The 21,621-nt window shown below is 42.8% G+C and overlaps 1 protein-coding gene across 1 annotated transcript in view; it reads left to right on the forward strand.

The window, feature by feature from the left end:
* The first annotated feature begins 12,159 nt into the window (after positions 1 to 12,159).
* Positions 12,160 to 21,621, forward strand: part of AKNAD1 (AKNA domain containing 1) — a 41,203-nt gene continuing 31,741 nt past the window's right edge. Inside the window, exons 1-5 of the mRNA XM_003267876.3 lie at positions 12,160 to 12,291; positions 16,458 to 17,553; positions 19,659 to 19,698; positions 20,177 to 20,325; positions 20,423 to 20,485. Coding sequence (XP_003267924.2) covers positions 16,561 to 17,553; positions 19,659 to 19,698; positions 20,177 to 20,325; positions 20,423 to 20,485 — 1,245 coding nt within the window. The 5' untranslated portion in view covers positions 12,160 to 12,291; positions 16,458 to 16,560. The remainder of the gene's footprint in view (positions 12,292 to 16,457; positions 17,554 to 19,658; positions 19,699 to 20,176; positions 20,326 to 20,422; positions 20,486 to 21,621) is intronic.

Here is a 21,621-nt window from a genome sequence, read left to right on the forward strand (position 1 = left end):
CTTGGGGGGCTGAGCTGGGAGGATAGCTTGAGCCTGGGAGGCAGAGAGTGCAGTGAGCTGAGATCACATTACTATACCCCAGCCTGGGTGACAGAGTGAGACCCTGTTTCCAAAAAAAAAAAAAAAAAAGTTGAAAACTAAGAAAAAACACTGTGAATTTGTACATACTTCCCACACGTGCCTCTCTCTATCACTTCCTTCTGGTATCTTTCTATTAAAAAAAAAAAGGTATGAAAAGAGATTAAGTGCTTGGGGGAGGCAGATAATACAGATGTTAGTGGTTGGGTGGAGTGGAGAGAATCTGTCCTGAGCTGGGGTGACCAATCATCCCGAGACTCAGAGGGTCCCAGGATGAGTGACTTCCAATTTTAAACCTTCAGGAGTTGGCAAAGGCAATAGCATGGAAACACTTTAGGACTTGTAGATCAAAGATGGTAGGTTTGAGAAGCCTGTCTGAGAAAGAGAAGCAAGTAAGTAGCTTAGGGCTTTAACCAGGAGACACCTCTCTTTCTTTACAGCATTAGTGAAGATATACTAATACATTTTAGGGTTCACTAAAGTTCACTAAAGAGGTGGGCCCTATCACTGGTTAACAGCAGATCTAGCAGCTGCCTTTGCTTTGCCAGCAAAGCAATCAAGTGCTCTTAATTTACATGGTGTCAGGTGTAAAGGAAGTAGCAAACAAGTTGCCCGGTAAAACTTCATTACTACCATATTGTTCAAAAAATCAGTAGGGTGGCTTGCTTAGAAAGGAAGCGAGACTCTTATGATGACCCTAGAAGTCTTCTACATACTGAATTTCTAAGAGTCTGTTTGCCTTTAGGGTAACATGCTTGCTCAGATGTTCTCCTCTGAAGATAATGACACTGTTTTATGATGTTATTATCAGTTTTAATAATGGGATTGCAAATGTGCCCAGAGGTTTAGGCAAATCATACCAATACAAATTGTCATCATTTGGAATTCTTTCTATCTTAGTGGCTAGACTCCACCTCAGATGATTGTCACTGACCCTTCCCAAACCATCGTGTTTTGCATTAGTAGAATCTTGGTAGGGCTCTGGTCTCAGAGACATTAATCCATTTATGCCTGAGGTTGCAATTTTTTGAATTTTTGCAATCAGACCTTGGTGATGACCTTGAGCAGTAGGCTATAAATAATTCTCACATGCTTAGCGTTCCAATAATGGAACACTAGGCATAAGAACTAAGTAAATTTTTAGCGGTATCTCACTTCCCCACTGGGTCACATTCTTTCCAAGAAACCAAGTGTAGTCATCCTACAGATACTTGCTAGCATGCTGGAGGAATTGTGCAGAAAAGGGTAGATCTTTTATGAATATTTGAGCAACACGACCATGCGAATGTCTATGAATTCTACCCATTGCCTCCACTCTCACCAATTATGACTGTTCATCCTCTGACCACAGGCTTCCTTTAAGACATTTTTGTGTTCACAGAGCCTCTCAAACCAATTTAGGAGGATTATAGATGTTCTCTCTAGCAAGCTAGGCACAAAGGCTTTTTCAGTCCACCTTTCTCAGTTAAATTTTCACCCTTACTTGCCCTTCCATTTGGGGAAGAGGGAGAAGGAGAGAAGGTAAAAAGGTTTGACATTTTTTGAGCACCTACCATGTGTCAGACACTGAGCAAGGCACTTCCATATACTTATCTAATTTAATTGCCACGAGCACCCTTTATCTCCATTTTGTGGATGTGGGGACTGAGGTTCAGATCACTTAGATAACTTATCCAAGGTCCTCAATTACTAAGGAGCAGAGCTAAGGGTCAAACTCAGTTTTTGTTTTGTTTGTTTGTTTGTTTCTTTTTGAGACGGAGCTTCGCTCTTGTTGCTCCGACTGGAGCGCAGAGGTGCATTCTCAGCTCATCGTAACCTCTCCCTCCTGGGTTCAAGCGATTATCCTGCCTCAGCCTCCCAAGTAGCTGGGATTACAGGCATGCGCCACCATGCCCTGCTAATTTTGTATGTTTAGTAGAGAAGGGTTTCTCAATGTTGGTCAGGCTGGACTTGAACTCCCGATCTCAGGTGATCCGCCCTCCTCGGCCTCCCAAAGTGCTGGGATTACAGGTGTGAGCCACCGCATCCGGCCCAAACTCAGTTTTTAAACAACTTGTGCTTTTCCACTCTCCTCAAGCAGCCAAATTGGTCTTCTTCCCTTCCTTCCCTCCTCCCTGTCTGCCTTCCCTTTTCTCACTGTCTGCCCTCCCTCCTTCCACCAGTATTTTATTATTGTGATAAATGCTACTAAGGAGATACATGGAGTACTCTGGAGGCTTCTATCAGGGGACCCTGGCCTACTGTAGGAATGAGAGAAGGTTCTGGAGGAAGTGGCATGCTAAGAGTTGAGTAAGAAATAGCCAGGTAGAAAGGCAAGAGGAAGGTGGGGTGGACACTTCAGGCCCCATGGACAGATGAAGGGAAGGTCTAAGGTAGGGAGGAGGCAGTGTATTTGAGGAGCAAAAGAAATTCAGGGGACAGGGGACCCCCCAGGGGCCAAGGAGTAAGTGCAGAGAGTCAGCGCTTCAGGGAGAGGATTCCAGTCCTCATCACTAGCTGCACATCACACTCACATGAAGCACTAAGGAAGAGGATTATTTGCAGTCGGTTTTTTTTTTTTTTTTGAGACAGAGTCTCGCTTTGTCGCCCAGGCTGGAGTGCAGTGGCGCGACCTCGGCTCACTGTACCCTCTGCCTCCCAGGTTTGCGTGATTCCCCTGCCTCAGCCTCCCGACTAGCTGGGATTACAGTTGCGTGCCACCACATCCGGCTAATTTTTTGTATCTCTAGTAGAGACGGGGTTTCACCATGTTGGCCAGGCTCAAACTCCTGACCTCATGATCCACCCGCCTTGGCCTCCCCCTCCCAAAGTGCTGGGATTACAAGTATGAGTCACCGCACTTTATCCTTGAGTAGTGTTTCTAACTGGGGGCCCTATCGGCGTTCTGGACGAGAGCATTCTTCTTTGCACAGGACTTTGCTTCCACCGTGGCCCCTGAGTACTAAATCCAGCTGCACTCCCCCTCCATTTCTAAAAGCCCCTGGGTGGTCCTGCCATCCTATTGAGAACCAACTGCTCTAGTTCAGGCTGCAGGAGTGTCACTGCCACCAACTTCAGGACCATGCTTTATCCCTTCATCTAGCAACATCCGAACTCCTCTTTTGGTGGATCTTCTTCCCTGTAGACATCCTAATGGTTCTCATGTATACCACCATGACACACTGGGAGCATTCCCAGTTCCATGAAATAAATGTTGAGATCCTGCCATCCCTGCCATATGCCCTGGTTGGGAGTACAGATAGGCTAGTGACAGGACAGATATGAAACAATTAATTACAAGATAGTGGGGAAAGTGTAACCAAGGAACCTTGTACAGGGCATAAATTGGCAAAAGATGAAGGGATGACCTCTCCTGGCCAAGGAGGCCAGAGAGGAAGGGCATTCCAGGTGTGTCTTCTTCAAAGACTTGGGGACATAAAACACCAGGTGAGCTTGGGGAGCTATAAATAGCTTGGGATTGTTGAAGCATGAATTTCAAGGCAAGGTGTGGTAGGAAGACAGGTTGGAGAGGTAGGCTGCCACAGTTCACAAAGGGCCTCAGAGGCCATGTGGAGCTTAGACAGTATGCAAAACAAACTGCCAAATATGTTACACTTGCAAACCTGCAATCATCCTAAAATGATAACATCTGAATGAGGTCATTAAAAATTTTCTGAAGAGCTTTATAGATAAGGTTACTGCTGTTTGATACAAGTTTCTCCCTGGCTCTATAATCTCATTTTATGAAGTTCCTGTGTGCCTCGGAGGCTTTTAAAGTCTCTTTTCATGTATTATTATTATTATGTTTTTGAGACAGGGTCTCCCTCTGTTACCCAGGCTAGAGAGCAGTGGTGTGATCATAGCTCACTGCAGCCTCCAACTCCTGGGTTCAAGCGATCCCTTCTGCCTCAGCCTCCTGAGTAGCTAGGACTACAAGCTTGTGAGCTTCTGTCACCATGCCCAGCTGGTGTGTGTGTGCGTGTGTGTGTGTGTGTGTGTGTGTGTGTTTTAAAGACAGGGTCTTGCTATGTTGCCCAGCTGGTTTTAAACTCCTAGCCTCAAGTGATCCTCCACCCTCAGACTCCCAAAGTGCTGGGATTACAGGTGTGAGCTACCAAGGCCTGCTCATGTATTATGATTATTATTATTTTGAGACAGGGTCTGGCTCTGTCACCCAGGGTGGAGTTCAGTGGCATGATCTTGGCTCACTGCAACCTCTGCCTCCTGGATTCAAGTGATCCTCCCACCTCAGCCTCCCAAGTAGCTGGGACTACAGGTGTGCACCACCACACCCAGCTAATATTTGTATTTTTAGTAGGGACGTGGTTTCACCATGTTGGCCAGGCTGGTCTCAAACTCCTGACCTCAAGTTATCCATCTGCCTCAGCTTCCCAAGCTTTCCTCAGCTGTATTATTTTTAACAGCTTTCTTGAGGTATGGCTGACATAGAATCAACAGGACATATTTATAAGGCACGATTTGTGAAGTTCTGAAAAAAAATCACCACAATCAACATATCTATCACTTCTAAAAATTTCCTCATGTCTCTTGATCACCCCCTCTCCCTTCTCAACCTCCACCCAACTCAGGCAACCACTGATCTACTTTCTATTATTATATATCACTTTGCATTTTTCACGATTTTATATAAATGGAATTATACAATATATACCCTCTCTGTGTGTGTGTGTGCGTGTGTGTGTGTAACCTGGCTTCCTTTAAATAGCTAAATTTCAGTCAAGCACCACATAATAGCATTTTGGTCAATGACAGATTACATCTATGACAGTGGTCCTGTAAGATTATATTACCATATTTTTACTGAAACTTTTCTATGTTTAGGTACACAAATATTTACTATTGTGTTACAATTGCCTACATAATTTATTATGGTAACATGCTGTATGGGTTTGTAGCCTAAAAGCAATAGGCTATACGATATAGCCTAGGTGTGTAATAGGCCATACCATCAGTTTGTGTAAGTACACTCTATGATGCATTTCTCAGAATGTATATCTGGTGTTAAGTGACACATAACTGTATTTTGAGATTCATCCATGTATTACAGTTGCATGTATCAATAGTTATCATTTTTAATTTTTTTTAAACTTTCCAATTTTGAAGGTATGCCCTCCTGCTGTATCTCAATAAATTACAATTGTTCCACGGGATAAAAAAGCTTCACATCAAGAGGGACTTTGGGGTAGTAGTACCCCCTGGAGGTACAATAAATGCCGCTTGGGGATGAAATGATGAGGCATAGATCCTGGTTTTCTGAGAATCCTCCAAAAGAGTACTATGGTAAGCAAAACAATGGCCCCGAAAGATGTCTAAGTACTAATCCCTGGAATCTGCAAATGTGTTACCTTACATGTCAAAGGGATTTTGCAGATGCAATTAGATTAAGGGTCTGGAGATGATTATCCTAGATTACCCGGGTGAGCCCAGTGTAATCACAAGGGTCCTTGTAAGTGAAAGACTGAGGCAGGAGTGTCACAGTCAGAGGAGATTTGAAGATGTTGTGATGTTGCTTTTGAAGATGAAGGAAGGAACCATGGGCCAAGGAATGCAAATGGTTTCTAGAAGCTGGAAAAGGCAAGAAACTTGATTCTCCTGTCAAGCCTCCAGAAGGAGTGCAGCCCTGCCTACACCTTTATTTCAGTCCAGTGAAATTATTTTCAGACGTTGACCTCCAGAACTTAATCAATTTGTGTAGTTTTACACTACATTTGTGGTAACTTTGTGAAATAAAATTTATGAGAGGTCATTGGTTGACTGAGCTCCTGCACTAGGCCCCAGCAGACCAGACCAAATTGAATGGAGTCACTTGTGCTAGGGGCCATATAACCAAACTGAACTTAGAAATGGGTCAGTTTTCCAAAAAACAGGAAATTCATAGCAACCAACCTAATGGGGCCCAGTCAACTTGATTAGGCATGATAAGGAAATCCCCTCTGCTTAAAGTCACTTTGAAACAACCAATCTGCTTATTGTTCCTTGTTCCTTATTTCTGCTTACTTCAGCCTTTTCTGCCTGTAAAGCCCAGCCTCTCTGCTCAGCTCATTGAAGAGCCTTTCTATTTCATAGATGGGATGCTGCCTGATTCATGAAGTGCCAATAAAAGCCCATTAGGTCTTTGAAATCAATTTGTTGAAATTTTGTTCCTTAACAATTTGTTATAGAAGCAATAGGAAACTAAAATAACCAATCTTATTAAAAACAACAACAACACTGATAAGTCTGACTGCTTCTATTTCTTCTTCCTGTTTGTGACATGTGGTCTTACAGGAGTAGAAGCACGTTGGCTTTGGATGACCTATCCTAGCTCTGTTCCTCTGAGCTTGGTTCTTTTTTTTTTTTTTTTGAGACAGGGTCTCACTCTGTCATCCAGGCTGGAGTGCAGTGGCATGCTCTCAGCTCACTGCAACCTCTGCCTTGCAGGCTCAAGTGATTCTTGTGCCTCAGCCTCCCGAGCAGCTGGGACCACAGGTGCATGCCACCATGCCGCATGCCTGGCTAATTTTTTTTTTTTTTTGTATTTTTAGTAGAGACAGGGTTTCACCATATTGGCCAGGCTCGTCTCAAACTTTTGTCCTCAAGTGATCTGCCTGCCTTGTCCTCCCAAAGAACTGGAATTACAGGCATGAACCACAGAGTCCTCAGTTCTCATATTAAAGAAGCAATGATATTTACTTCAGGGGCTGTGGAAAGGACTGAAGAGATATACACAAAGCACCTACCACACAGTAGGCTTTTAATCCCACCTTACACCTGATTCCAAGGGATTAAATCCTGGCTGCTAGTGGCCTGCTGTGTAATTTTAGCTAAACTGCCTCCTCTTCTTCAATCTGTTCCACAAGTTTAAAGGGAGATACTTAAGTCCCCAAGAATGTTTAATTAGAGTTTGCAATGTGACTGGATACTGTCGGTTGAAAAGTGTTATTTAGAGGCAAAGTGCTGTTATTTTTGAGCAGATAATTGTTTCCTGTCCTAAGTTGTTTAACCTTGTACAGAGTTTCCTTCTCTGAGATAATGACATTGCTTGAGAGGGTAAAGAAATACCTCACCTAGGTGTTGTGAGTTCTAGTTAATTAACGCTTTTGAAGCCTACACAAGCCTATCATAAAAGACTAAACGTTGATTATTTACTTTTCATATGGTTGTCACTTCCGGTATCTCAATACTGTCTAGTAAAAATTGGCATTGCAGCATTGGATCAGGTAATATTTACTTCATAGTCGTGTTGGGGGCTCTAACTTATGACTATGCAAAGAGCTTTGTGCTTTTTACAAGAAAGGGGTTAGGGAAGTATTGATAGTTATTGTTTTTCTACCATGGCACAACTTATAACAGATTTACATTTCAAATCCTCATCTTATATAAAACCATACAAACTGACTAAAAAAGCTAAAATTGTTAAATACTGAGAGAGGTATTTCACATAATGGTTAATAAGTTTTTAAAGCTAGCATGTATGAAGACATTATGTGTCAGGCACTGTTTTAAACCTTATGCATGCATTAAAGCTAAAGTAGGCATAGGCTGGGTGCGGTGGCTCACACCTGTAATTCCAGCACTTTGGGAGGCTGAGGCAGGAGGATTGCTGGAGTGCAGGAGTTCAAGGCCAGCCTGGCAAACAAAGTGAGACCCCGCCTCCACAAAAAAAAAAAAAAAAAAAAAAAACTAGCTGGGCGCAGTGGCAGGAACCTGTAGTCCCAGCTACTTGGGAGGTTAAGGCAGGAGGATCACTTGAGCACTGGAGGTTGAAGCTGCAGTGAGCTACAATCATGGCACTGCACTCCAGCCTGGGCGACAAAGGAAGACCCTGTCTCAAAAATAAATAAATAAATAAAGTTCAAGTGATTCTCGTGCATCAGCCTCCCAAGTAGTTGGGATTACAGGCACGCGTCACCATGCCCGGCTAGTTTTTGCATTTTTAGTAGAGACGGGGTCTCATGATGTTGGCCAGGCTGGTCTTGAACTCCTGGCCTCAAAGGATCCGCCCACCTCAGCCTCCCAAAGTGCTGGGATTATAGGCATGAGCCACCGCGCCTGGCCTACAAATATGTTTAAAACATAGAACATGACCTAACAAAGGTAATCATCTTTTCATACGTTTAAGTGTCATGTATGCTCGTATATCTTTTTTCTCTTAATTCATGTCCATTGTTCTTTGGGGTCATTTTTTTTAATTGATTTGAGTGATCTTTATTCTAAAATACTTGGAAAAATACAAGAAAGCATGACAAGGGGTACTGATTAAATTCTCCCCTGCCTTCACAAGCACATTGCCAGGTTTTGTTGATTGTTACTCAAAAATGTCTTATGTCTTGAACACATCAACTTGTTTAATCTCTGCACCACCATGCTAGTTCCTTTCAGCTTTCCCAATAAACAATGTTATTTTCCATCCTCAGGTCTTTGCACACATGTCCCCTCAGCCCAGAATGCTCTGCCCCGACTCTCTGCGTCGTTGGTTTGTGTCCTTCAGGCTCCAGTTGAAATGCATGGCCTTGGAGAGCCCTTTCCTGCCTATCCGATCTCGAGAAAGGTTTTCCTTCCTTATATTCTTTGTTCCAGCAGTGTCTTCCTATAATTCATAGCGCTTATCACCATTTATAATAATATACAATGTGTTAAATCCTTTGCACTCAGTTAATGAATATTTGGAAAGTGACTAGAATAGCATCAGGTGCATTGTGCTACATAAGTGTTGATTTAAACAGCAACTCACATACTCTTCACAACAACCTTATGTGGTAGTGCTATTAATATCCCCATTTTACAGATGAACAAACTAAGGAACAGAGAAGTGAAGCAACTTCCCTAAGATAGCACAGTAGTGAGCAGCAGAGCCTAACTACAAACTCAGTCTGGCACCGAAGTCCATAACCTAACTGTTCTCTATATTTCCTTTTGATTCCAGGACCTACATGGTACTGTGTGCCTAATAGGTACACTCAATAAATATTTGTTTAATAAATGAAGGAACAGTTCTAACGGGAAAATAAAAGTTACCTGTAATCCTACCACATGTCTTGAGATTCATTCTATAGATATTTCTTCTAATATAAAAATAGACTTTTAATCAAAATCATAACTTTTTGAAATCATTTTGAGGAGCATAGATTAGGTATCAATGTGCAATATATTTAACCTTGTATTCATTATTTAAAAAAATTATAATTACAAGTCAATGTTCTTCCTTTAGGCAGGGGGAGGAGGGCAGAGGAGAGAAGCATAAGTCTTTGGTTAAGGGAGGAAGGGTTTTCCTAAAATATTCTGGCCCTTCTTATCTCCAGGCAGAGGTTGCAAAACTTACGTTTGAAAGTTTAGGGAAGGGCAGAGAAGTTTCAGGGACAAGATTAAAAACAAATTATACTTATTCGAGGCTGGGTATGGTGGCTCATGCCTGTAATCACATCACTTTGGGAGGCCGAGGAGGAGGATCGCTTGAACCCAAGAGTTCGAGATGAGCCTGGGCAACATAGCATGACCCTGCCTCTACAAAAAAAAAAAAAAAAGTTAGTTAGGTGTGGTGGTATATGCCTGTGGTCCCAGCTACTTGGGAAGCTGAGACAGGAGGATTGCTTGAGCCCAGGAGGTAGAGGCTGCGGTGAGCCATAATCATGCCACTGCACTCCAGCCTGGGTGACACAACAAGACTCTATCTTTACAAAATAAATAAATAGATAAAATTTAAAAATTATACTTCTTTGGTTGGGCGTGGTGGCTCATGACTGTAATCCCAGCACTTTGGGAGGCCCAGGCAAGCGGGTTACGAGGTCAAGAGATCAAGACCATCCTGGCCAACATGGTGAAACCCCGTCTCTACTAAAAATACAAAAATTAGCTGGGCTTGGTAGCACGTGCCTGTAGTTCCAGCTACTCGGGAGGCTGAGGCAGGAGAATCACTTGAACCCGGGAGGCGGAGGTTGCAGTGAGCTGAGATTGCGCCACTGTACTCCAGCCTAGCGACAGAGTGAGACTCTGTCTCAAAAAAAAAAAAAAAAAAAATGAGATTATACTTCTTTAAATCAATGTGTTTTAAAGTTTATCACTGGAATTATTTTCAGAAAATCAATTGGTAAGAGTTTTCTAAATGTTCCCAAAGCACAGCAAAGGTCCGTGGTTTACAGCACACACTAGGCTATGTCAATGGGAAAATTGGATAAAAAGACAGGGCTAACCTCACCAAAGAGCAAGGAAAACCAGCAAAGTTTTCTGGTAAAACACAGGCAGGAAGTTTCTCCAAATACTGCTTTACTCACAGTTTTAAAAGGCTTTCCACCCTTCCCCCCCAACTTCTAAAATAGTTTCAGGATAACAAATTTGTAACAGCTGGTCATCAAATTCATGTGCACTCCCAAAAGGACGACAGCCCCAAGACTGACTATAAATAATACATCCATCTGGCTCTTGTAGGAGTATTGGATTGACTTGTTGCCCATCACGGTGTCTCCCTTCTGCCACCCCACAATGACAGGGTGAAGCTAGACGGCCTCACTGAATGGTATATGGTTACAGTTGAGGCACTTCATTGTGGGTAACCCACATTTCTGAGATAAAGTTAGCTGATAGAATTACCAGAGCATAATCAAATGCAGTCATTATAGAGGGAGCCTATATCATGTTACCTTTGAAAATATTTGAATCTAGAAACACCATACACTGGATACAAAATTCATGAATCCCTGACTCCTGGGCGTGGCCTTGGACATATTATTCTAAGCCATCTCCTATTTTCTTTCATATGTAAATAGAATTCTTGAGCTAGGAATAGAAGGAGAGAAAGAGAAAATTGAAACAGCCAGACCAAGTGTTTTTGAATGCTCTTAAAAGAAAAAAAAAAAAAAAAGAAGACAAAAGTTTGTATCACATCAGAAGTTCCCTATGTGGTCTTCAAAGCTGGTTTCTTGCAGTTAAAAGAACCCAGAAGAAGCAGGTACGCCATGATTTTGAAGCTCCATTTTTGTTCCATTATTCAACTGCAGTCAACTTCCAACTGTTGAAAAAAAGATGATTTAGAATTAAAGGATTGCTTGTCTGTGTCGCAAGGCCCTTCAACTTGTTCACCCTGTGATATCCAGAGACTCCAAGATGTTGGTGAGTTTCTATTGCAATTGCCATATTGCCATGGTTTTGCCTCTTTGTGCTGACTGTAGCATTGTGTTGTTTGAAGACAGAGCAGCATATTGCTTTGTGCAGTACAAATTATTGATGGACAATGTACTTAAAGCTTTTAGGTGTACACTATTCACATTCTAAATGACAGATACAAAAAGGAATAATCAGAATTTGGGTCGTTGAATTAATTGCCTCCAACAGCCAACTCTTACCGTGACAAAGTCAATAGGGCTGATCTTAGAAGTGTAGGACTTGTGTTATGTGGTTGTGCTAACTGGTACTTTAGTGGAGGGGCAGAGAAGGTGAGTAAAAACAATGCCTGCTTTCTCCTCCACATCTGGGTCCTACACATCGTCCCCAGTTTGCCTGGTTTGTAGAGGTTTAAACACCGAACAGAGGGTGTTGGGAATAAGATAAAGAGATTGTCACAGGAACATGGCCCCACAGTTTTCCTTTGGTGATTAAAACAATCCCGTCAATATGGAAAACTGTTATCACAAAATGGGCTTAGTGAACAGAAGAAATGTCACCTACCAGCCAGAAACAACGATTCGCTGACCATCTTTGGCCTCTTGCAACTGAGGAGTTTTGGTTTTCCCATCTGTAGAAATTCTTAATTGAGTCCATCAGATTCCCAGTCATCCTAGCCATGGTTACCTTCTTCTCTAAGTTGGCAGGTTAGTGAGCTTAGGCTAACACTTCAGCATCAAATTTAGACTTCATGATAAAGTAAATCATACAGGGAATAGCTGTCAGCATGGTGACCACCTTGTTGTTCATTCCTACTCAGGAACTGGCCTGAAGTGTTTTCACAGCCTGGGTCACTGTGATGTCCTGGCCCTGTTTGCTCAAAGAGTTAATCTCAGAATGACTTGTGAGGTATTGCTGAGCACATAATGGTCAGGATAGCTGCATAAGCAGGCGTGGCCCCAAATGTAGTCACCTGACTTCAGAAAATCAAATTGGATTCTACAGAAAGATTCTGTTGGATTCTGACCGGAATCTCTTTGGATGTGCCTTTGGATTTCAAGATTGAGCCAAGTGTTGATGTGGGAAGATGCTCCAGTTCCTCCAGTTACCTGAAAGAAGCTCTTTACAATGCTAAGGGTATGGACTGTCCTTTTCCAGAAAAAATCCTCTTGATATTTTGCATGCACACACAAATAATAATAACAATAGAAGCTGTTTTCCTGTATGTAATGAGAGTTTTCCTCAGGCTTCTGGTTTATCTTAATGGTATCTCACTCTTTTTCTTTTCCTTTCTTTCTGTGTGTGTGTGTGTGTGTGTGTGTGTGTGTGTGTGTGTGTGTATGTGTGTGAGAGAGACAGACAGGGTCTGGCTCTGTCACTCAGGCTGGAGTGCAGTGGCATGATCTCTGCTCACGGCAGCCTTGACCTCCTGGGCTCAATTGATCCTCCATTTCAGCCTCCCAAGTTGCTGGGACTACAGGCACGTACCACCACTCCTGGCTAATTTTTATTTTTTTATTTTTTTTCAGAGACAGGGTCTTGCTTTGTTGCCTGCACTGTTCTCAAACTCCTGTCCTCAGGCAATCCTTCTATTTTGGCCTCCCAAAGTGCTGAGATTACAGGCATGAGCCACTGCCCCTAGACTTTTTTTCTTTTTCTTAAGAGCCAGAGCAAAATTCAAATTTTATCAGTTTTAGTGGAATTATATTTTAAAAGTGGGAATTTGGCCAACAAAGTATCTTTCCTTTCTATACAAGAAGGGTATGGAGTTTGGCAATGAGCTCCTGAAAATGTAAAGAAAGCATGAGGATAACTTTGGGACTGATGCTTGGGTCCTTAAAAGTCTTGCAAAACTAGAATTTGTTTTCTTCTTCTTCCATTCTCTCTGTAGGCATTTAAACATACTCTCAGGCCAGGCACAGTGGCTCATGCCTGTAATCCCAGCACTTTGGGAGGCTGAGGCAGGTGGATTACTTGAGCCCAGCAGTTCAAGACCATCCTGAACAACATGGTGAAACTCCATCTGCACAAATAAAATTAAAAATTAGTCAGGTGTGGTGGCGTGCGCCTGTAGTCCCAGCTACTCAGGAGGCTGAGGGAGGAAGGTCAATTGAGCCATGGTGGTGTCACTGCACTCCACCCTGGGTGATAGAGTGAGACCTTGTCTAAAAAAAAAAAAAAAAAAAAAGTTACTCTTTCTGTTTTTTTTTTGTTCTAAAAAATTAGACAATATTTTGTTTAAACTGGCTTAGTGATTTATTTAATTATTTATTTATTTATTTTTATTTTTTTGAGACACAGTCTTGCGGTCGCTCAGGCTGGAGTGCAGCAGCACGACCTTGGCTCACTGCAACCTCTGCCTCCCAGGTTCAAGTGATTCTCCTGCCTCAGCCTACTGAGTAGCTGGGACTATAGGGGTGCACCACCATGCCCAACTGATTTTTGTATTTTTTTTAGAAATGGGTTTCACCACGTTGGCCAGGCTGGTCTCGAACTACTGAGCTCAAGTGGTCCACCTGCCTCGGCCTCCCAAAGTGCTGAGATTACAGGTGTGAGCCACCTCACCTGGCCTGATTTTTTTTTTTTACCTTCAAATATATTTATTTACAGGTTGAGTTTTAAAATTGTCTTAAAGTTCTTGTAGAGATTATGTCTTTATTTTTTTGAGATGGAGTCTCACTCTGTCGCCAGGCTGGAGTGCAGTGGTGTGATCTTGGCTCACTGCAACCTCCGCCTCCCGGGTTCAAGTGATTCTCCTGCCTCAGCCTCCCAAGTAGCTGGGACTACAGGCGTGTGCCACCACGCCCAGCTAATTTTTTGTATTTTTAGTAGAGACAGGGTTTCACCATGTTGGCCAGGATGGTCTCCATCTTTTGACCTCGTGATCCACCTGCCTCGGCCGCCCAAAGTGCTGGGATTACAGGCATAAGCCACCTTGCTTGGCTGAGATTATGTTTTACATATGCAATTCCTTCCTTTATCCTTTAAATATCCCCACGGATAAGGAGTGCCTCACCTCTGGACCTGGGCATTCTTCAGTATTCCAGTACTGAGACTGGTTTTGTTTTTTCATTTTTCAACAACAATGTATGGAATTCACACTCTGTGCCAAGCCCTATGCCGAGTACTTTAGTGCCTTATCTCAGATATTGCTAGTCCTATTTCTCAGAAGAGGCAACCGAGACTCATAAGAGTTCAATAGCTTGCCAGATGACACACAGCTAGAAAGCAGGGAAGCCAGAGAATTCAGATCCATGCCTCTCCGCTTCTACTTTCCCACTGTGTCTTTCACTTTCTTGGGAAGCCTTTTCCCTTGTTCTTCAACTTGGGTTAGGGTAGCCTGTAATTCTTCTCATGAAGACATGCCTCACTTTATACTAAATGTTACTCTCTTTAAATGATTTAGAATAATCCTGCAGTGATATTCTCCTTTCTCTCCACCTCTCTAAACAGAGCATCTGTTTCATTTGGGTTCTCTAACATTGGCATGTGTCTATAAATTAAGATTTTTGTACAATGTCTCACCGATGCTTTTACCACATTTAGTTTGTACTCCTTTTTTTCTTGGATGACTTAGTTCAAAAAAACTTTATTTTGGTCAAACATATGATTTTAGCTTTTGAGGTTACCTAATAAATTTGGTTGGAGAGAGAACCTCAGAGATCTGCTCACCCAACCTAATCATTGTATGGGCAAGGGAGGCTGCCAGCAGCTGTGGTCACCCTGGGCTGGTGCTCCAGGGGAGAGGGAATCTCAGTCACTCCACCTAAAACTTGAGATAATTTTACTACTTCTGAGGAATCATCCCAAAAATTCACAAATCAGGAAGAGATATCTGAATGGGTGCTTTACATTTTGTTTAAAAAAGAGAAAATAGGACTCATACCAAATGGCAGCTGGTTTTACTCCAGCCATTTTCAGGAATATCCCCAAAGACTCTGGTACCACCAGACCGCCGCCTGGGCTGTGGTGGCTGGCAGGGGTTGTTCAGGGAAGGCAGCCTCTCTGACTAGGTTCCTGCCTGAGTCCAAATTAGAAAAGGGACATTTGGCTGCAGACTGGCCTCCAGGTGTTTGAAAGCCTATTTGTCCCTTGGTCACATTTCTTTTTTTCTTTTTTTTGAGACAGAGTCTCTTTCTGTCATCCAGGCTGGAGTGCAGTGGCTTGATCTCGGCTCACTGCAATATCTGCCTCCCAGGTTCAAGCGATTCTCCTGCCTCAGCCTCCCAAGTAGCTGGGACTACAGGTGTGTGCCACTACACTTGACTAACTTCTTGTATTTTTAGTACAGACGGGGGTTTCGCCATGTTGGCCAGGCTGGTCTCGAACTCCTGACCTCAGGTGATCTGCTTGCCTCAGCCTCCCAAAGTGCTGGGATTACAGGTGTGAGGCACCACGCCCGGCCCCTATGTCATATTTCTGTAAGTCCTTCTCTGCTCTTCTCAGACATGCAAGGGAAAGTCAGGAGAAGGGGACCAGAAGGTCTGGAGGGACAGGTAAAAAACCCCAGAATGGAGAAGGTGGGTGTTACATGTGAGCTAGGCCGGCTTCCTTTGCCACATGGCTTAGAAGACTGTCAGTGACACGTGGACAAGGTGTGGCTCTGGTAGTTTAAAAAAAAAATCAGGCCGGGCGCGGTGGTTCACGCCTGTAATCCCAGCACTTTGGGAGGCCGAGGCAGGTGGATCACGAGGTCAGGAGATCAAGACCATCCTGGCTAACAAGGTGAAACCCCATCTCTACTAAAAATACAAAAAATTAGCTGGGTGTGGTGGCGGGCACCTGTAGTCCCAGCTGCTCGGGAGGCTGAGGCAGGAGAATGGGGTGAACCCGGGAGGCGGAGCTTGCAGTGAGCCGAATTGCGCCACTGCACTCCAGCCTGGGCGACAGAGCGGGACTCTATCTCAAAAAAAAAAAAAGAAAAAAGAAAAAAGTAAAAAAGTCAATCCTTTACTTGCATCCCAAGTTCCTACTTTGGGAGAATAAACTCCAAATAGTATCTCCTAAGGGAGGTTGATAAATATTTGGCCATTAACTGTAGACTAATGTCATCCTCAAAATTTAATAAATGAAAAATGTAACACTCTCCTTTTTTTTTTTTTTTTTTTTTCCCATTCCTTGCTGTTATACTGCTGATTGTGTTAACATAGTGTGGATTGAGGTTGGGTCAGCTTGTGGCTGAGCTTCCTGCCTTCCTGTTTGTAACTGAATTTTTCGAATTAAGAAACATCCACTTTGTTCTGGCATAGTTGTATACATTATTCCAATATATTTAACAATGAGGCTGTTCTCATTTCACACAGAATAGCACACAGTGAAGACAGTCAGTGAGAATCAGAGCTATTGTTACAACTGACAGCAGCCAGCTCAGGAGGCAGAGGACGAGAGTGATCAGGCTGCACACACATGGATGAGGCTGATTTTTCAGAAGACACGACTTCTAAGCAGGAGGATTTGCCTTATGATGGGGACCTCTCTCAGATTAAGATATGCAGTGATTACAGTTTTACCTCAAAAAAGGATGGCCTTGAAGTCTCAAATCAAATTATTTTCACAGCAGATGACCCTCAGGAGAAGGCTACACATAATGAGACTTGTGGAAATACAGTTATGACCATACCCCTGGGTAAAATTACTGAAAATGCTGCCAACAAAAAAGTTGAGAAAGAGAAACAATGCACTGCAGCTCTTCATATTCCAGCAAATGAAGGAGGCGCTTCTAAGTCAAGCATTTCTGATATTTTACTTCATCATCTTTCTAAAGAACCATTCTTAAGAGGTCAAGGCATTGATTGTGAAACCCTCCCAGAGATCTCAAATGCCAACAGTTTTGAAGAGGAAGCTATTATTAAAAGTATTATTTCATGTTATAATAAGAATTCTTGGCCAAAAGAACAAACCCCAGAACTCACTGACCAACTCAACCCCAAAAGGGATGGTGAAAACAGCAATAAGCCTGGTTCTCCCACCACGACAGAGGAAAATACCTCTGATTTAGAAGAGCCAGTGGCTGCTGGAGATAGCAGCCATCAAGAAAATGTAAATGTTCCAGCTAAAACCAAAGGTCCAGGTGATAAACAAAAAAGTTATCAAGGGCAGGCACCCCAGAAACAGCAGACTGAAGAAGCAAGTTCAGGCAACAGGTTCAAATATGGCCAAGGTCAAGTTCATTACCAGCTCCCTGATTTCTCTAAGATTGCTCCCAAAGTGAAAATTCCTAAAAATAACATAATTAATAAACCACTTGCAATAGCTAAACAAGCCAGCTTTTCTTCCAAGTTGAGAGATAAACCCGCTCTTGTGCAAGATATTTTAGAAACCATGCCTGAGTCAAACTCTGTTGAAAAACAACATCAAGAGCAGAAAGGGAAAATCACTGAATCTTCACAAAAAATCCAGGTAAATGAAACGGTCTCCTGTAAACACATTAATTGGGACCACTGCTTATCTCTTTCAGTGTGGGTTTTTGGAGGGTGAATAGAGCTTGGTTCTAGTTCCAAAGTTTCATTCAGCACCCTGGGTCACCCTGGATGAGTGACGTGGCCAATCAGACTCTCAGTGTCCTCATGAGAAGCATCAGGGGCTACGCTAACAAAAACATATAAGAGAATAAAATCCAAATTCCTCAAGCTGGAATTTGGCTCTCCTCACTTAAACTTAGCTGCCCTCCTTCAGGAGTCTTCTGCAGTTACCTGGCTGGTCCAGAACCTCTTCCCAGGCCCTGAGCTCTCTGAGTTCCTGCCTTGTGTGGCACATCCCATCTTGACTTGCCAAAGACCTGCTTGTTTTCATGGCCTCCTTCAATTCCCCCTTGGGCCACATAACTTTTCAGGTCTCCCAAGTCACAATCTTTTCCACACTTGTTTGTTTAGTCCTTCCATCAGAGTGTGTATCTCAGCCTGCTTTGGATCATAATAGCAGAAGCATCTGCTTCCTCCACTAGATTCTAAGGCTCTGGAGGGCAGCAACATTATCTTCGCCTTTCCATTGCCTAACTTCCCCCAGAGGTCTGGCCTCGTGTCTTATGTACATTATGCCCTTAGTTATTAATGCTAAATTGAATGGAATTAAGATCATTAGTAATGGATTTCAAGCTTGTTATCTTGGTAATCATTTGGTACAAAACTTTGTTAATGCTTAATTTATGCTATTTCCCCCTTTCCCTTACCCCATCTTCTTACACTCCCCCACCAACTTCCCAACTTGCTGAGGCTCAGGAGCTCATTGATTTTTGAGGCCCAATAGTAAGGTGAATCCATATTAAGAATCAAAATAAACATTTTAGTTCTTGGGCACTTTGCCTAGAGTGCATGATCTTTCTTTTGAGCCTTATATGAAGGTGTTCTGGACTGAACCACACTGCCTGTTTCCATTTCCATTCTCTCTCTCTTTTTTTCTATAACCTAACCTTGGAAGTGATTTTTTTCTCTCTCTTTTTTTTTAAATTTCCATTTCCATTTTCACGCTTCAGCCCCCCTCTCTTTCAACTGAATGCCTGGGGAGTTTGAGCAGAACCCCCTACATCCAAACCTGAGCCAACAGCCCACCTGGCCATGACTGGGATGCTCTCTAAGTCTGAGAGAAACCTACACCCCCGTGGTATTGGGAAGTGTCGGGGTTCCTTGTTCTGCTTGCAGGAGAACATCCTCGTTGTGTCCAGTTCTCAGTGCCCCGTGGTTAGCAGGAGCAGATGGATATCAGGCTCATCTCCCTCTGGTATGGGGGTTCGAGGTCAGGTATCTGATTTTTTCCAGTCCTGTCAATTCAGATTGGAGAATTGGACCCTGCAGGTTTCATATCCATCATATAGTTGAGACGTCTAGAAAGACCACAGTCTATTTTGACCAGCTCTCTGGCACTAGCATGTTTCTGAGCTTTATGTGTTGGGAACAAAGGAAAGACCCCTCACAAGGTGAATCACTCTGGAATTTAAACTGTTCAATTAGCCTGTGGTGAGTAGAAAACCATCACTATCTTGACACACAGTTTGGAACTTAATGCATCCTCTGTTATTCTCTAGAGTGTGGCTACCATGTGTTTTGTGTTAGTGACAGCACCAGCAACAGAGCTGGTGACAAGACCAGCCATGGTCCCTACCGTTGTGAAACTTATAGTCTAGTTTTAGGAGAAATGTTTCAGCATTTCACATACCAGTATCAAACACAATGGTGATAACAGATAACATGTATTGTTAAGTGCTTACCTCCTGCCTGATACTATGGTAGATATTTAACATTTCATCCTCATAACAACCCCCTGAGGTAGGTTCACTTACTATCCCCATTTTCCTGCCAAAGAATTGCAGGCTTATAAGTGTTGAGACAATTACTTGGGTTGCCCAGCAAGTAAGTGTCAGAGTGCAATTCAACCTTGGCATCATGGCCCCGGCTCTTGATTGCAAACCTGGGCTGCCTCTATGATGACAGAACATGTTGGGTCGTTCTGAACGGTGGTGTCATTGATCAATATCGACAGTAATGTTTTCTTACCCTTTAATTGTGCAGATGGAGCCCACAGTACATATCCACCAAGAACTTCTCACAGGTACTAATGTTTTAAAACTTCTTTGAGATATATATATATGTTTTGTTTTTGTCTTTTTGAGACAGGGTCTCACTCTGTCGCCCAGGCTGGAGGGCAGCAGCACAATCTTGGTTCATTGCAGCCTTGACCTCTGGGGCTCAAATGATCCTCCTACCTTATCCTCCTGGGATAAGGGATTACAGGTGCATGCCACCACACCTAGATAATTTTTTTTTTTTTTGTAGAGGTGGGGTTTCACTTTGTTGCTGAGGATGGCCTTGAACTCCTGGCTTCAAGTGATCCCCCTGTTTTGGACTCCCAAAGTGCTGGGATTACAGATGTGAGCCACTGTGCCTGGCCTAGACATAGATTTTGAAAAAAATATATTTTTTTAAAACAGTAAGTGGTGGTGACTGCAACAGCTTTCTGTTTTCAGTACTTCATAAAACTGTGATAAGTTGAGATGAATGGTAGCCCAAATGTGTTCTTTCTTGTATAGGAATAGAATCTGAGGCGAGTCTCTCTAAGTTGTCACCAACCTCTCAGAAAGGCACTTCCTCAAGTTCTTCTTACATATTTCAAAAGATATCCCAAGGGAAACAGATGTGTCAGAAGTTAAAAGAACAGACTGATCAACTGAAGACTAAAGTAATACTTTTAAAGCTTGTTATAAACAATATAAGTAACCAAATTCATACATGAGAAACCATGCCATTAATGAGAGATTGTAATTTTTTCACTGCAGGTACAAGAATTTTCCAAAAGAATAAAACAGGACTCTCCTTATCATTTGCAAGACAAGAAGCTGGTAATGAATTTTATCCCGTTTTTAAAATCTTGATTAGAGAATTTGGCTTGGATAAAGGCAAATAACTTTATAGTGCCATGTTTTCTCTACAGTGGTGGGAATGGAAATGTTTTGCTAAAGGTTAAACCATCTTTGTTTATGGGGGCTAAAAGAGCTCAGAATTCTGTTTCTCTAGCTATTTAGCCCTCCTTCCTTCTCAGGGGATCTATTACTTATGGCTATTACTCCTTGCCAGTTATTCATAATTAATCTGACACCACGGGAGGTTCAAGAGAAGAACCTGTAATCAGTTATAAAGGGTGGGCCTGTCCACAGTTGATGGGTACTGGTGGATTAAGGTTATAAAAATTGCCATTACCTGGAAATTAAATATGACTTTGAATACTCATAAAATCAACCTTGAAGCAATGTTTTTCAGGTCAAAATCTTTTCCTTTCATATCCTTGCTAGTTGCTGCATTTAATCAAACCATTAATTTATGTCATCACCACAGCAGTCATGTTGTCAGTGCCAGGATCATGGGAAGTGGGGTGGAGCAATGGGGTGAAGGGTAAGGCTGGGAGAACCAGAAGTATGCTGACGTTGAAGATGTAGTTGAGGCCATTGGCTCATCAACAAGGGATAAGATCAGAAGTTCTGACGTAGGCACAAGCAAGGTTTAGGGAGGGCTGTGCTTCAGAAACCTAGCAGCATGGACAAAAACCAGGGGACCCAAATGCTAAAAGACACAGTTGATTATTCTCTCATTCATCCTGTTAATTAAATCATTCATTCAACAAACATTTGTCAGGCACTTCCTATGTCCCAGACCCTGTACCCAGCACTAGGAATTCAAGATGAATAAACAATTCCTTTTTCAAGTGGTTTATAGTCTCTTAGGAACAGTGGACTGGTAAACAAGCAGCTAAAATGCAGCCGGAAAAATGTTACAGAGAATGCTAATGGCAGCCTAGAAGAGGCTCACCTTTGCCAGTGAGGGGACATTTGGAAGGCTTCCTGGAAGTCACTTCTGAGCTGGGTGTTGTAGAAGGAATAGGGATGAGCTTGGCAGGAGACCAAGGGGTATTCTAGAAAAAGGAAACAGCAGGTGCAGCGGCACAGGGGTGAGGAAGTGCTGCCAGTGTGAGGAGCTGTGA

The sequence above is a fragment of the Nomascus leucogenys genome, chromosome 12 (genome assembly GCF_006542625.1).
Source record: "Nomascus leucogenys isolate Asia chromosome 12, Asia_NLE_v1, whole genome shotgun sequence".
NCBI classification, from domain to species: domain Eukaryota; kingdom Metazoa; phylum Chordata; class Mammalia; order Primates; family Hylobatidae; genus Nomascus; species Nomascus leucogenys.